This window comes from Arabidopsis thaliana, assembly GCF_000001735.4.
Source record: "Arabidopsis thaliana chromosome 1 sequence".
NCBI classification, from domain to species: Eukaryota; Viridiplantae; Streptophyta; class Magnoliopsida; order Brassicales; family Brassicaceae; genus Arabidopsis; species Arabidopsis thaliana.
Window position 1 is genome coordinate 6554343 of NC_003070.9, and position 13387 is coordinate 6567729.

General features: G+C 35.7%; 6 protein-coding genes across 8 annotated transcripts; 2 read left to right on the forward strand and 4 right to left on the reverse strand.

Moving 5' to 3' along the window:
- Window positions 1-153: 153 nt before the first annotated feature.
- GLP4 (germin-like protein 4) lies at window positions 154-1268 on the reverse strand. The gene has a single exon (NM_101754.3). The coding sequence runs from the start codon at window positions 1020-1022 to the stop codon at window positions 360-362; it is 663 nt and encodes a 220-aa protein (NP_564067.2). The 5' UTR covers window positions 1023-1268; the 3' UTR covers window positions 154-359.
- AT1G18975 (uncharacterized protein) lies at window positions 341-3632 on the forward strand. The gene is made up of 2 exons (NM_001332381.1): window positions 341-507; window positions 3108-3632. The coding sequence occupies exon 2, from the start codon at window positions 3211-3213 to the stop codon at window positions 3403-3405; it is 195 nt and encodes a 64-aa protein (NP_001321520.1). The 5' UTR covers window positions 341-507; window positions 3108-3210; the 3' UTR covers window positions 3406-3632.
- On the reverse strand, window positions 2839-3773 carry AT1G18980 (RmlC-like cupins superfamily protein). The gene has a single exon (NM_101755.3). The coding sequence runs from the start codon at window positions 3682-3684 to the stop codon at window positions 3022-3024; it is 663 nt and encodes a 220-aa protein (NP_173332.1). The 5' UTR covers window positions 3685-3773; the 3' UTR covers window positions 2839-3021.
- A 458-nt stretch (window positions 3774-4231) lies between these two features.
- Window positions 4232-6219, reverse strand: AT1G18990 (myosin-binding protein, putative (Protein of unknown function, DUF593)). The gene is made up of 2 exons (NM_101756.3): window positions 4716-6219; window positions 4232-4635 (listed from the first exon to the last, which is right to left on the reverse strand). The coding sequence occupies exons 1-2, from the start codon at window positions 6088-6090 to the stop codon at window positions 4436-4438; spliced, it is 1575 nt and encodes a 524-aa protein (NP_173333.1). The 5' UTR covers window positions 6091-6219; the 3' UTR covers window positions 4232-4435.
- Window positions 6149-8449, reverse strand: AT1G19000 (Homeodomain-like superfamily protein). 2 transcript variants are annotated; one of them, NM_101757.3, is made up of 4 exons: window positions 8042-8444; window positions 7641-7849; window positions 6979-7340; window positions 6420-6800 (listed from the first exon to the last, which is right to left on the reverse strand). In NM_101757.3, exons 1-3 carry the CDS (start codon window positions 8340-8342, stop codon window positions 6993-6995), a joined length of 858 nt encoding a protein of 285 aa, NP_173334.1. In that variant the 5' UTR covers window positions 8343-8444; the 3' UTR covers window positions 6420-6800; window positions 6979-6992. The 2 variants fall into 2 exon arrangements, with proteins under 2 accessions (NP_849689.1, NP_173334.1); NM_179358.3 differs by having other exon boundaries at window positions 6149-7340; window positions 8042-8449.
- A 2702-nt stretch (window positions 8450-11151) lies between these two features.
- AT1G19010 (uncharacterized protein) lies at window positions 11152-13320 on the forward strand. 2 transcript variants are annotated; one of them, NM_101758.5, is made up of 4 exons: window positions 11152-11288; window positions 11527-11703; window positions 12071-12778; window positions 12953-13320. In NM_101758.5, exons 1-4 carry the CDS (start codon window positions 11274-11276, stop codon window positions 13010-13012), a joined length of 960 nt encoding a protein of 319 aa, NP_564068.2. In that variant the 5' UTR covers window positions 11152-11273; the 3' UTR covers window positions 13013-13320. The 2 variants fall into 2 exon arrangements, with proteins under 2 accessions (NP_564068.2, NP_849690.1); NM_179359.3 differs by having other exon boundaries at window positions 11266-11703.
- Window positions 13321-13387: the final 67 nt, after the last annotated feature.

Consider the following 13387-nt stretch of genomic DNA (forward strand, 5'->3'; position numbering starts at 1 on the left):
CAATGTCTAAGGTTGTTAAGAGAGACTTTTCACAAATAATTTGAGTATTTCACTAAGAAAAACTGATTACAATTGGTATCACCGTATCAGAGTTTTAGTTTCAGAGAATCAACAAAAATCTACAAGAACAATCAACTTGTTGAAGAATAAGTTCTTTAAATCAATTTCAGTGGCTACCAAATAAAATATACACGAGAAGGATATAATTAAAAAAAAAAAAAAAAAGAGAGAGAAAGAGATCAATCTTATTATTGTTTTGTTTCGAATATTCATACCGATTATTACAGAGACAAGTGTATACCAATATTGCTATAAAGCTTATTGTGAAAAATTATTTTAGAAAACATAAATAAAAAGATTCAAACAGCAAACTTGGACTTGAGATTCTGCACAGTTGTATCATCAGTCCTAAACGCTCTGGTCAGGACTGCGTTTGGAATCTCAGGTTTCGAGCCGAACAGAGTACTAGGCAAAACAACTGCTCCTGGGAGCTGGCTGTTAAAAGCGGTTATCATTCGCGCTTTCACTTGGCCAACGTTCCATTGGAAATGAACCAATCCTCTAGGGATAACAAACGCCTCTCCTGCATTCAAAACTTTTGAGAACAAAGTGTTGTTGGTACTCAAGAATCCGACAAACACCGAGCCTTCGATCACAGTTCCTACTTCGGTTGCACGCGGGTGCAAGTGAGGCGGATTTACACCTCCTGGAGCTAGCTCAACGTTATTCATCGAGATTCCTAAAGTGTTTAGACCCGGGAAGGTTAAGACGTTGGCGGGAGCAACGGTTACTCCGTTAGGGTTTGACGTGTCTAAGGGGCCACCTAAACCGGAGTAGAAGAAGTCAGAAGCAGAAACGGCTGATTTGCATGGAAAGCCATTGATGGAAGCAGAAGCTTTGAGATCGCCAACGCAGAAGTCTTGTAAAGGATCAGAATCAGATGAGAGAGATGGGATTACAAAGAGACAAAACATAAGAAGGAAAGATCTTAAAAGAGCAGAAGGTATTTGGAGAGTAGCCATAGCTTTTGATGAGAATGATGAAACATAGCATCTCTGTATTGTAGATATATAGTGGTTATTCTGGTCTTCGGAAAATTGTATTTTGACTCATTCTAGGTTTTGTTTTGTAAGAAAACAATAAAAGTTGGAGAAAGCTGAGATAATTTTCAAGTTTTATGTTATGTTTTACAATTTTACTCTGTTTTCTAAAACTTCTTATTGATTTTGTCGTAAGAAGCAAGCAATAGAAAATACAAGTACTAAGCAGAACAATTCAAACCATATGGGTGACAACGTAGAAGAAAGTTGTAATAAATTAATTAGTTGGTAAGAATCTTAATAAGAGTTGAATTGTGAATTTCATTGACTACCATTTGTTGAAAATGTCTCTCAAGGTTTTATTTTCCAACGGAAAAACAAATGTTGTTACTGTGTCATGCAATGTGTAACAAAGAAAAGGAATATGTAAAATATTTTTTCGAGAAAATATCAAAATAAAACTACTACCATACGCGTGTAAAATACAAAACCACACGCAACAAATGTGCGTTGAGCGCGTGAGAATAGAATCCGTGGACTATAACCCTCTTTTTTGGGCTTTTTTGCACAAATGAAATATTAAAAGGAGCTCCAGCGCGTGGGTCGGGATTCTCTTTTGTGTTACATCTGCTGAATACAACATGGGCCATATAATATACAACAAATAGGCCTTTAAACCCGGATCCAAATCAGTTAGTTTCGGGTCGATTTCTCAATTCTGAACCGGCCGGTTTAGATTTTTAATTATTTTGATCCCAAAAATACTCAAATAATCGGGGTATATTAATCAAGTGATTTTGTGTTACAATATAAAAAATCAATGTTATTCAATCATATATTTTAAAAGTCTTAATAATATCCAATGTTTATTGAAATAGTGATTTGAAAATCTACTTTAAAATCTCCTGTTATTGAAAACATTTTCGGATTAGGGTTTTAATAACCTTAAAAGATTTAAGTGAATTTTTTTATATAAAAATAATCAAAATACAGAATTTTAAGTCCAGTGGTTTTTGTTGGGATTTGAGAGAATTTTACTATAACTCATAACAACTTCTTCAAATCTACCCAAATTCATCAATATAAAAAGAAAACTCAATTAAACTTAAATCACTCGAAATATAAGATTGAATACATCCACATATAACCAAAAAGAACAAAACATTTTCAGGAAAAAAATGATAGATTTATGCGGAATTAGAGCTTTTGATCTTAACGGATGAAGAGAAATTGCGGTGAGAGAGAAGCCTTCTCCCTCCACGTAATGCCAGCACAGTGACATATCTCAGATGGCTCAACGGCGACATAATCGACACAATTAGGGCTCACTCTTCTTCTTTTCCTAGTGCACACGTTTCAAATTGGGTGTTAAATAGGGTATAATCGGCACAATTAGTTAGTGTTCGCTCTTCTTCTTTTCTTCGTGTGAACGCTTCAAATGGGGTGTTAAATAAGGTTAAACGGACCTTCTATTTCCTTTTATCTCTCTATCCTGTTGGGCCTTAATTATTATCAATGAAAAGACCCATGAAAGTGCCCAAATCATTTGAAAGGCCTTTGTCATTTTCTCAGCAGTCAGCACCCATCAAACTCCACAAGGTTCCCTTACTTCCTTACATGAAGCATCTATATTACATTTTAGGCAATGAAGAGGAAAGAGAATCTAAACTATGGACAGTGATATTCTTAGGCTACAAACAGGAGCATTAGCCAAAGAATATCACTATGTCTCTAAAGTTTTTAAGAGAGACTTTTGCACAAAATGATTTGATTAGTAAAAACTGATTACTTGACATCAGAGTTTTAGACTTTTAGTCTAAGAGAATCACCATAAATCCCCCAAGAGAAAGAAATGAATCTTATTAATGTTTTTTCTTTTGTTTCATACCAATCGTTACACATAACTTATTGCTATGCTATGAAATCGAAGCGAATTAAGAAAGATCATTTGAGAAAACATGATAATATAATATCAAAAGATTCAAACAGCAAACTTGGACTTGAGTTTGTTCACAGTAACATCATCAGTCCTAAACGTTTTGGTCAAAACAGCATTTGGAATGGTAGGGTTTGAGCCAAACAGAGTACTAGGCAGAACAGCCGATCCTGGAAGCTGACTGTTGAAAGAGGTTATCAAACGCGCTTTCACTTTACCAACATTCCATTGGAAATGAACCAATCCTCTAGGGACAACAAACATCTCTCCGGCATTCAAAACCTTCGAGAACAGAGTGTTGTTAGTAGTCAAGAACCCGACAAAAACCGAGCCTTCGATCACAACTCCTGCTTCGGTTGCACGCGGATGCGAGTGAGGAGGATTTACACCGCCTGGAGCGAATTCAACGTTGTTCATCGAGAGTCCTAAAGTGTTTAGACCCGGAAAAGTTAGGACATTGGCGGGGGAAACGGCTACGCCGTTAGGGGTCGAGGTGTTTAAAGGACCACCTAAGCCGGAGAAGAAGAAGTCAGAAGCGGAGACGGATGATTTGCAAGGGAAGCCATTGATGGAAGGAGAAGCTTTGAGATCGCCGACGCAGAAGTCTTGTAAAGGATCAGAATCAGATGAGAGAGATGGGATTACAAAGACACAGATCACAAGAAGAAAAGATCTGAAAAGAGAAGAAGAGATTTGGAGAGTAGTCATGGCTATTGATGAGAAATATAAAACAGAGCATCCTCTGTTTTGTAGATATATAGTGGTTTGTGTTGGTCTTTGGCAAAGTTTCTTTTGACTTCTTCTATTTTTTTAGTCTAAAAAATAATTGGAGATTAGTTGAGGTAAGCAAATGGACCTGAAAATATTGTTTGTTTATTACTTATGGTTCAAGTTTGATGCTCTGTCTAACACGATAACTATGTTTTCTAAAGCGGTCTATTGATTTCGTCGTAGAAAGCAATCTGAAGAACATTTCAAAGTTAATGGTTAAAATGTCTTTTGTTAAACAGAGAAGATTTCTTACTTAGTCATAAGTTACATCATACATATTGACTTCAAGACTTAAGCTAATGATGTCTTTTAAGAAAAATGAGAAATTAGAAATCTTTTTGGTATGTTAATTGGTGAATCTTTGGTCGATAATGTACGATTTTCCATGATAAAATTAGTTGGTAATATTGGCTGGGTCAAATCTTTATGGGTTTGTTAAAGTGGGATTTTCATAAATACTATTTTTAATTACTAACAATAATTACTTGGCACAGGGTTTTTAGTTTCATTCAATGAATCATCAAAGAAAGATTCAACCAAGTTCTATAAGAAAAGATTCAAGATTGAGTTTGAAGTAAGTGATAAGTTAGAAAAAATGTTTTTTGCTTGTTCTGTAATAAAACTGTCAGTATCAGTTACATACAGATTAGAACAAGGATGTTGTTTTGATTTCTTAAGTAAAACAGATTCATGATTCTGTTGGCATTTCAATGAAACTACGAAGCATATGCAGATTCTGAGATATCTGTAATAGAATTGCTTCTCCTTCACTAACATCTAAAACATCTGAAATTTGCTGCAACAATTCACCTTTTGATTCAATTGCATTTAGTCTCTCTGTAATCTCTGAAATTTCCTTCACTAACATATCTTTTCTGCTTCCATTCTCTGTAACAAGACAATTTCAAAAAATCTATTTTAACTTTCAAGTTTATTAAAGAAACATATGACCAATGAATTGGCTTTACCTTTTTCTTCCTCTATAATCATCACACCATTATTGCCTATAGAATCCTCAGCTGAATCTTTCATTTGTTCCAAATCTTCTTCATGATTTGAAGAACAAACAGGCAAATCTGAAACCGGTTTAGTTTCTTCATCAAGAAACTCCTCTGCTTCTCCTCTTTCTTCTCTCAACAATCCATATCTCAATCTATAAACTTCAATTCCAGCTTCAAGCTCTTTCATTTCCTCTTCTCTCTTAACCAACAAACCATTCATAGACTGCAAAGCTTCTTGATCATATTCTGCTTGCTCATCCATCATTCTCTGATACTGCAATGCCTCCATTTGAACCGCAGCTTTCTCTGCTTGAAGTCTTGTGATCATAGCCATTGCATTGTTTGCTGCAACAGCTGAAGCACTCCTCTCTTCATCTAACTCCATATACAAATCCATCAACGACTTGCGATCCAATCTAACCTGTCTATTTAGATGCTGAAGTATCGAATCTCCATCCAACACTTCGCTCTCCAAACCATTCTGATCAACGAAAGATTTCTTCATTGATCGAACAGACCATCGCGGACTATTCTGAGCCGAGTCAGAAAGCGGAATGCCAAAGAACTTATTACCTCCTTTTACAAAACTCGGAGTTCTGTCATCAACTGCATCCAACGAAGCGCCTTTCGTGTTCAAAGCATCATCATCCTCAGGCAAATCCGTGTATTTAATGTTAGACAAATCCAAAGTTCTTTGGTTAAATGAAACTCTAGGAGATGGACTAGGAGCTCCGAAAAAAGATTGATTATTGCTCTTAGGTTTATCGGATTTCAGCTTCATTATCTGCCCACAACAAGAACAACGTTGCTGCCTCTGAAACCTGTCATTGCTATTGTTAGTTCTGTTCTCAACCTGATAGAAGTTTTCATCTTTCTTCGAACCCGCAACCGGAAACGCCAATTGAAGCTCACGTTCATCGTCGATAAGAAGCTCAAGATCCTTATGCAAGATTCCAATAAGAGACTTGTAAGTATCAACATCTGTTTCTTTCTCGGTAGCGAAAGAGAGAAGACATCCTTCACACATACGTTTGATCTCAGAGAGTTTCTTGTGCACATGACAGTAAGCGAGAGATGAGACATTCTTCTTGTGAGCATCGCATATCGAGTCGTTGTAATAGAAATCAGGGTTTCTGCTGACAAGAACATGGTCGAGTCTAGTGCAGAGAAGACAGGGGATTTTGAGGTCAAAGAATTTAGCGATTTGGTTAGAGAAGAAAGCGAGGAAGCCATCGATGAAGAGGATAATGATGAGGATCCATTCAAGAAGAGCGTAGATTAAGAACTGTGGGAATGTTCCAAGTTCTTCTTCTATGAAATTCTTGAAGGAACGGTTAGACATTATTGTGATTGCAAAAAGCGATCACGAAGATAAGAAGCAAACTTCAGATAAATTAACAGGAAGAAGAAAATTATCTTAAAAGGGTTACATGAAGATTGAAATGGTAACAGGAAAAGGAACCCAAAAAAAACAGAGGTTATTAGCTTTATTATCTAGTCCTCTATATTTGGATTGGGAAAAGAATTAATTTGACCAATAATACCTGAAATAACGGCTAATCGCAGACAAGTAAAATTGACAAAATTAGATTCTTTTTCTTTAAAATTTACTCTGTTTTTTGGATTGTCATGTACTATAGGGAAAAATGGTGTTTGCTAGGGAAAGAGAAAAAAAAAAATCCACAAAAGTCGAAGTGGCATATGAAATTGGCAACATTATTATGACATTAGAGATAAATGATAAAATATTCGAAGAACCATACATAGTTACATACAGTTTTAGGCTTTTATCTTATCCCCAAAAGATAAGATAATAGAAAAGCCTAAAAACCCCACAAATCACCAACCATTGATTGAGATGGGCCACATGAGAATCACGCTTGTTTTTAACTTACATCACCACAAAACAAAACACACACAGCAGAAAATGACTCATAACAGTGTGTGTGACAAGAGTTTTACAAACAAACAAAGATGATGAAGCACCCTAGACACAGTTTGTCCATCAATCTCTATAGCCTTCCTCTGTTTTTGTTCTGTTTTTTTTTTCCCCTGATTATATTTTCAGACAAAATACATAAAAGTTTGACAAAGTAAGGCCTAAAGAAAGATCAAAAACAGGACTGAGACTTAATAGGGTTCTTTTTTCTTATCTGTTTATACCTAATATGTACTACTAGTACTACAACAACAGAGAAACAAAGAAAGAAACAAGGTCTTGTAGATTCACCTTGGGTTTAAGCTCTAAGCAACTCTGATGATGCTGCTATTGCTATCTCCATCGCTGAAGCTTGGCATCATCGTGAAAGCCGAGTGTCTTGAGTTGGGTTGCTCGTTAAGATTAAATGAGGATGCCAGACAAAGGTTGAGAGAAAGTGGAGCAGCATCTGTGTTTAGATTGAATGTTGGCTTTGCTTGGAAGGTTACTGGAACCAGATATGGATCGTTGAGATGAAATGTCTCTGGTGCATTCTCAGTTTTTGTCGGCACGTCAGTAAAAACTTGCATCGCTTGCTGTCCAGAGCTGATGTTGGTTTCAGGTAGTGGTGAGTTCTCCTGAGTAGGATCTTGCTCCATGGCCATTTCTGTAACCTGATCAAACCAATCACACCTAACTGTCACACACTTACCATTATTGTTTATAAACTACAACTTAAAAGATATATACCCAATTAGACCAAAAATCATTATGATACTTCTCCATATTACTTTGTCTTTAAGTTCTAAAGAAGAAATACTAAAAACCTAAGAAAGGAAAGAGCTTTGAGAAAGCAGAGAACACCAAAGAAAGTAAGAAAGTTAAGTTCTATCAACTAAGCTAAAGTCTAGACCTTTTCATTCACATATGATTTAGCTAACATAAAATGATTTAGGATAAGAGTAGAGATTTACCGTCTCAGTAGTGATATCAAAAAGGCTAGATCTTCTTCGGCGACGGTTGAGGTTGGTTCGTCGGAGGAAGTATTTCTGAGCATGACTAGCTACTTGAGTAGGAGTCCTACTCTTCACAAAGTTTCTTGATATTCCTTTCCAATCTCCTTTTCCTACTTTCTGCAACCCAATCAAGAACCTCTTATGCTCGTTCTCTGTCCATGGAACCCCTGTTTTGTTCAACACAAACAAACAATAATCAACGACAACGAATCCATAGCTCAAAACCAATCAATCACCGACATAAATTCCAACATGCATAGATTCAATCACGAATTGGATAAGATTCAAATTAGAGACATTCTAATAATACAATCAATCAGAATCCTAAGCTCTTATCAGAATCAGAAAAAGAGTAGTACCTCGTTTCCTCCCGCCGGAAGAAGACGAAATCTGGACAGCGTCATTGGCGGAGGCGTAACCGTCAGCGACAATCACCGTCGCATCCGTTTCGTTCTTATCTTCACCATCTCCAGCTCCGGCGGTGACTATCTTAGGGATCTCATCCTCCGGAGAAGACTTTTCATAATCAGAGAGATTGTTCAAACTCACACACTTTCTCATCGGATCAACCACGACTCTAACTCCGAACAACATGATCTCATCTCTCTTTCCCGTAACGCCGCAGTCTCCGGTCTCCGACGAACTACTAACGGCGGCCATAAATAAAACACTTTTTCCGATTTTGCCCTTTGCGTCGCTTTTGGTTTTTACCCTTTCGAAATAAGAACCGTACAGATTAGGAGACGAGGTGTGAGTGGATCTGAGCTACTTCTTCTGTCTTGTCTTTATAAAAACTCGATAAGCCACGTGGCATTACTTACTCTGTTGTGTGTTATTACGATAACATGACACGTGTTTATTTATGATTTGTTCGTCACTCGTTTCCTCTGTGACCTGCTTGTCTCTCTATATTTATCATTTCTTCCATTTGGATTTATTAATTAATGAGTTATTTTCTTTGGATATATTCTGATAATGTCTCTCTCTCTATTCATTATTTTTGTCATTTTAATTAAATGTGTTTTTTTTTGTTCAAGCAAAGTGAATGTGTCTCGACGTCCTTCTCTCACGTAAAAAAAATGGTTTCTAGTGTGATTTTCTTATTGATGATTTGAATATAGAAATGAGAAAAAAAAAGTTGGTAAAGGAAGTATGGTGTGTCATGCGCATGAAGATGAAATGTGATTTTTGAATGGTAGTTCATAATTAAACTGTATAAGATGGTATTATAAGTGTGTTTTATAATGTAATGTTAGTGTTAAACGAATCTGGTCAACTTACTTAGTGCGATTCCCGATTACATCCAACCTGATTACCTTTATATAAAAACCATTATCTTATTTTAGCTAGCTTGTAACGAATCACACAAGCAACCAAAAAGTTACCTTGATAATCTCAATCTGTTAGTACTCTTTATTTCATCCTTCGCTTTAATCTAAATTAATCCTCCAAATCCCTTTTAGAACATTGTTTTTATTGAAATACAAATTACTTCTGGTTAGGATTAAATGATTGATAAACTAATCAAAAGAATATTCCAAATTGTGGCATCAAAATATTTGATGAAGACATGGGGCCAATGGGAGCACATGATATCCTCATCACTTTAAATACTAGCTAGTATTTTATGTATCCATCAATTCTCTTCTTCTTTTTTTCCTTTTCCCCTTCAATTAATAGCCTTTTAAAGTTTTAATTTCCCTTGCAAATTGTCCTTTTAAAACCAGATATGATGATAATCCCTTACAAGTTACAAGCATGATTAACGTATGAATCTCCTCATAGTTTACAAACTGATTGATTCACATTCACACCACTAGTGAAACACATGACCGATTAATTCGACTGACTAATCATGTTTTAAGGGATATTGTCATGTGGATCATATCACTAAACTCTATTTTAATTGAAAATATCACACAAAAGTATAGTATAACCACATTCTTGCAAATATAGTGAAGAAATAATTGAATTCACACAAATTTTGGAGAAGGTTGTTGCTGATCGGGGTTGACTTTATATGTTCGCAAATAAACATGATATTTTATAAGAATTATATTGTACGATTAAATGACCGTTGTTGATCAGTTGGTTAAATATTGTTTTTTGCAAATTAAATAAGAGATTACAAGTTCAATGTCTATAACAAATTTCTTTACAAATCACAATGATCATAAAACTTAAAAAAAATTGGAGTCTAGCTAATGATGTAACACGGTTTAACAAAAAGAAAAGAGTATATGATGAGCTTCTCCAATAATCTTGGTTCAGCACATGAACTTAACCTTTCTATCTCTATCGACTCTCTCTGGTTTATCTTCTTAATCTTTGGTCGTCTTAACTCAAATCATTCAACATTAGAAGTATTCCATTGTAAAAATGTTTTGTTGTTGCAATTAGTGATTTAAAACAAACTAGAGACTTAAAACTTTTACGCTTTATCTTGTTAGTTTTTTTTTTTTTTAACTTAAAAATTAACGTGGTGTCATGATCATATCCCATCGAAGTTTAAGCATGGGGGTTTAACAACATGCATGCTGCATGATAGGAAAGATATAAAAATCTTCTAATTATTAATCAAACATTTTCTTGTGGAAAAGAAAAAGAAAAGGAAAAGCACATATATTGGTTATGAATGAAAGACACCATTACCTTTTCTTGGTTGCACACAACAAAGATGAAGTTAAAGGAGTTGTTTAGATAAAGCCACTATAAAGAGACTTTTCTCCTTTTAGTTTTCGCTTTAGCCAATTTGGATGAGTATGTGACTTTCCCAAATCAGAATTTTAGAAAAGGGTGGATCATGATAGGATTGTGTACTTAAACAGAAAATAATATTTGTTCAAATAGGTTTTTAAAGATTGAATGATGTTCTACCTCCCACTTGACAATTCCAAGCCCTTTATGGTATTTGAAAACCTTAAGTTGTTCCACACTCACACGGCAACAACAAGACATTATTGACTCATACAATGAAACCACACAATGTCAATGCGCCTCACACCATGACCATAGGTACCTTAATACGTATCATACTAGATTAATTTTGTTCTAGCTTGTAAATTTCTCTATGAAAGCTAAAAAACCTAAGACAAAACAAGTAAATTACCGTTTGGATAAAACAACTAAAGATTGGTTTTAAGATCGATTTGAACATTCTTAAGATTAGTTCAAATGGCCAAACAACGAAACACATATACTTAGTCTATGCTACACAATTCACCTTAACTAAATAACACTTATTGCTAATAAGTGATTCGTACCAATATGAATGATAATTCTCAACCGGTGACGTTTTACATTTTGTGAAACCGTCCTTTAACATTTTGTTAAGTGAATGAATGTGGTGTTCCTGTAATAAAGTAGAAAACTCAGGGGTAACAACGTAATTAAGTGGAAAACTCAGGGGTAACAACGTAATTACTATCTTTTCCGTTCCTAACTGACAGATTTCTTCAAGGAAAAAAGCAAAACAATTGGAAGAAAAAAACAAAAAAAAAAGGATTGCTCTCTTCTCTACCTCGTTCTTTTTCTTCTTCACGACTTCGGTCGGGAAAAAATTCCCTTGCCGTAACCGCATTTTCAACCCTAATGACTGACCCAGAGGTAAAAATCTCATTTTCAATCCCTAAATTTCCGCCGTGTTCGACTTCACATTCCCAATTAAAAAAAAAACAAGTTTTTTTTGTTTCTTCTCTGTTTCTTTTAGGTTTCATTTCTCTTTATATAAAGGATTGTTGTCTCTGATTTCGTTTATTGATCTGGATTGGTATTTCGGATATGGGTTTTGATTATTCCGTTCTGGGATTGCGATGAATTGTTTTGTGTTTTTAATGGTTAGCAGAAATTAACCGCCTTGAAGAAGGCTTACGCTGAGACAATACTGAACACAGCCAAGGAAGCGGCGGCGCGTGTTATGATTACTGAGAGGAAAGCGCGTGGGTATCAGCAAGAGCTTGCGTCTGTTAGAGATGAGGCTCTTCGTGCATGTCTTAGGCTTAAACAGATATATGATTCCAAGGTAAATTTTCAATTTTTAGATTTGTTTCTGTGGATTCTGTAAACTTGAAGAAACTTTTCATCATCTAAATTGTTTCTTGAGCTAATATTTTGAGTCTTGACATTGATTTGAGGATAAAGTTTTGACATTTCTGAGCTTTGTGTGATGACAATGAGCTTATATAGGGTATCGAGGACCTAGGTAGTATGAGAAACTGTTCTTTGGTTTACACTTATTTCAGTAACTCTTGTTTTGATTATAGCTTTGGGAATTGAGATTGTGGTACATTTTCTTGAGGATGGACTTCAATGTCACTTGTGCTGTATTTTTCCTTTCTGTTGCAAATTCTTCTTCTACTCTATTTCATTAAAAGAATTTGTGGTTATAGGTCAAGGAGGCAGAAATGATATCTTTGCAGAAGCAGCAAAAGATTGAGGAACTTGAAGCTCAACTTGGAGAAGCTGAAGATATAGTAGGAGAGTTAAGGACGGAGTTACGAGAATCGCGGTATCTCCTGGAGAAATTGGCAAATGGTTGTCAAACAAATCTTAGCAAAGAGGAGAAAGCCCCCAATGAAGCAGTTTCTTTAGAAGTGCGTGAGGACTCTAGCAACCACGAGAGATCAGTTGTGGCTAGTGTTATTAAACCACATATGAGTGACAGAGATCTTAGTATTAACCGGTGTTCTTATAAAGAGAATAAAGATCCTTGTCTTTATACTCTTCCTTCCATACTAAGTAGATGCAGAGAAGCTGAGGTGGTAGAAAGGAACACTATCAATGGAGATTGTGCTGATGTGGAATCACTTACAGAAGCAAGGAAGGAAGAAGCGAAAGAGAATGATATTGAGCTTTCTACTACACCTTTGTCGCCTTCTGAGAAACAGTGTATCAAATTCTCGTATAAGAGGAAGCATAATAAGGATGGAAGTAACAGCCCTGAAGGAGGAGGTTCCTCCTCACAAGATGATGATGACGACGATGAAAGCAGAAGCAGGAGACATAAGACTGGTGAGAAAGACAACGCGTATTTGGATTCTTTCACCAGCACTGAACCATCTCGTGATAGTCGACGTGTAGCTCAGGTCGCTCGTCAGGTTAGTGAATCTAGATAAATTTTCGGTTTCCTCTTGCTGTGACAGTTTCTGATCACTGTCCATGTGTTTTTTTTATTACCTTTATGCATAGCTATTATCTTGAAAGTTTTGTGGGTTTGTTCTATAAAATACTCAAGATTCTGACCTTTTTTTTGGGTTTTTTTGTTGGCATAGCTTTTACCATTCTCAGAGAAGAAAGGGTTGCAGCAGAGCCAATGTGATGATGTTCCTTGACTCACAAGTCACAAGTAATCTTCGAAGGTCCTGTCATCAAATTCCATTTGATCTTCTGGGAAAAATGGTTGATTAGAGAAATTAGCTGTAGTTGTAAGATTGTTGGCATATATAACCCCATTTCTCAGCTTATTAAACTAATGGAAGAAGCTAATTTTGGTCGTTGAGTTAGAATATTTCTCACACTACTTGGTTACATTTTTAATCGTCCGACTTTTCTATACCTTGACTAATCCCAAAGCACAAGACGATCATGTTTATTTTACTCAGAGCCTATAAAACAGAGCATTTTCTGATTATCCACCTATTAGTTCTCTTATCTCCTCGATTTTAAATTCTTTACCCAAATGAGAAAATCAGATTTGTTCGAGAACC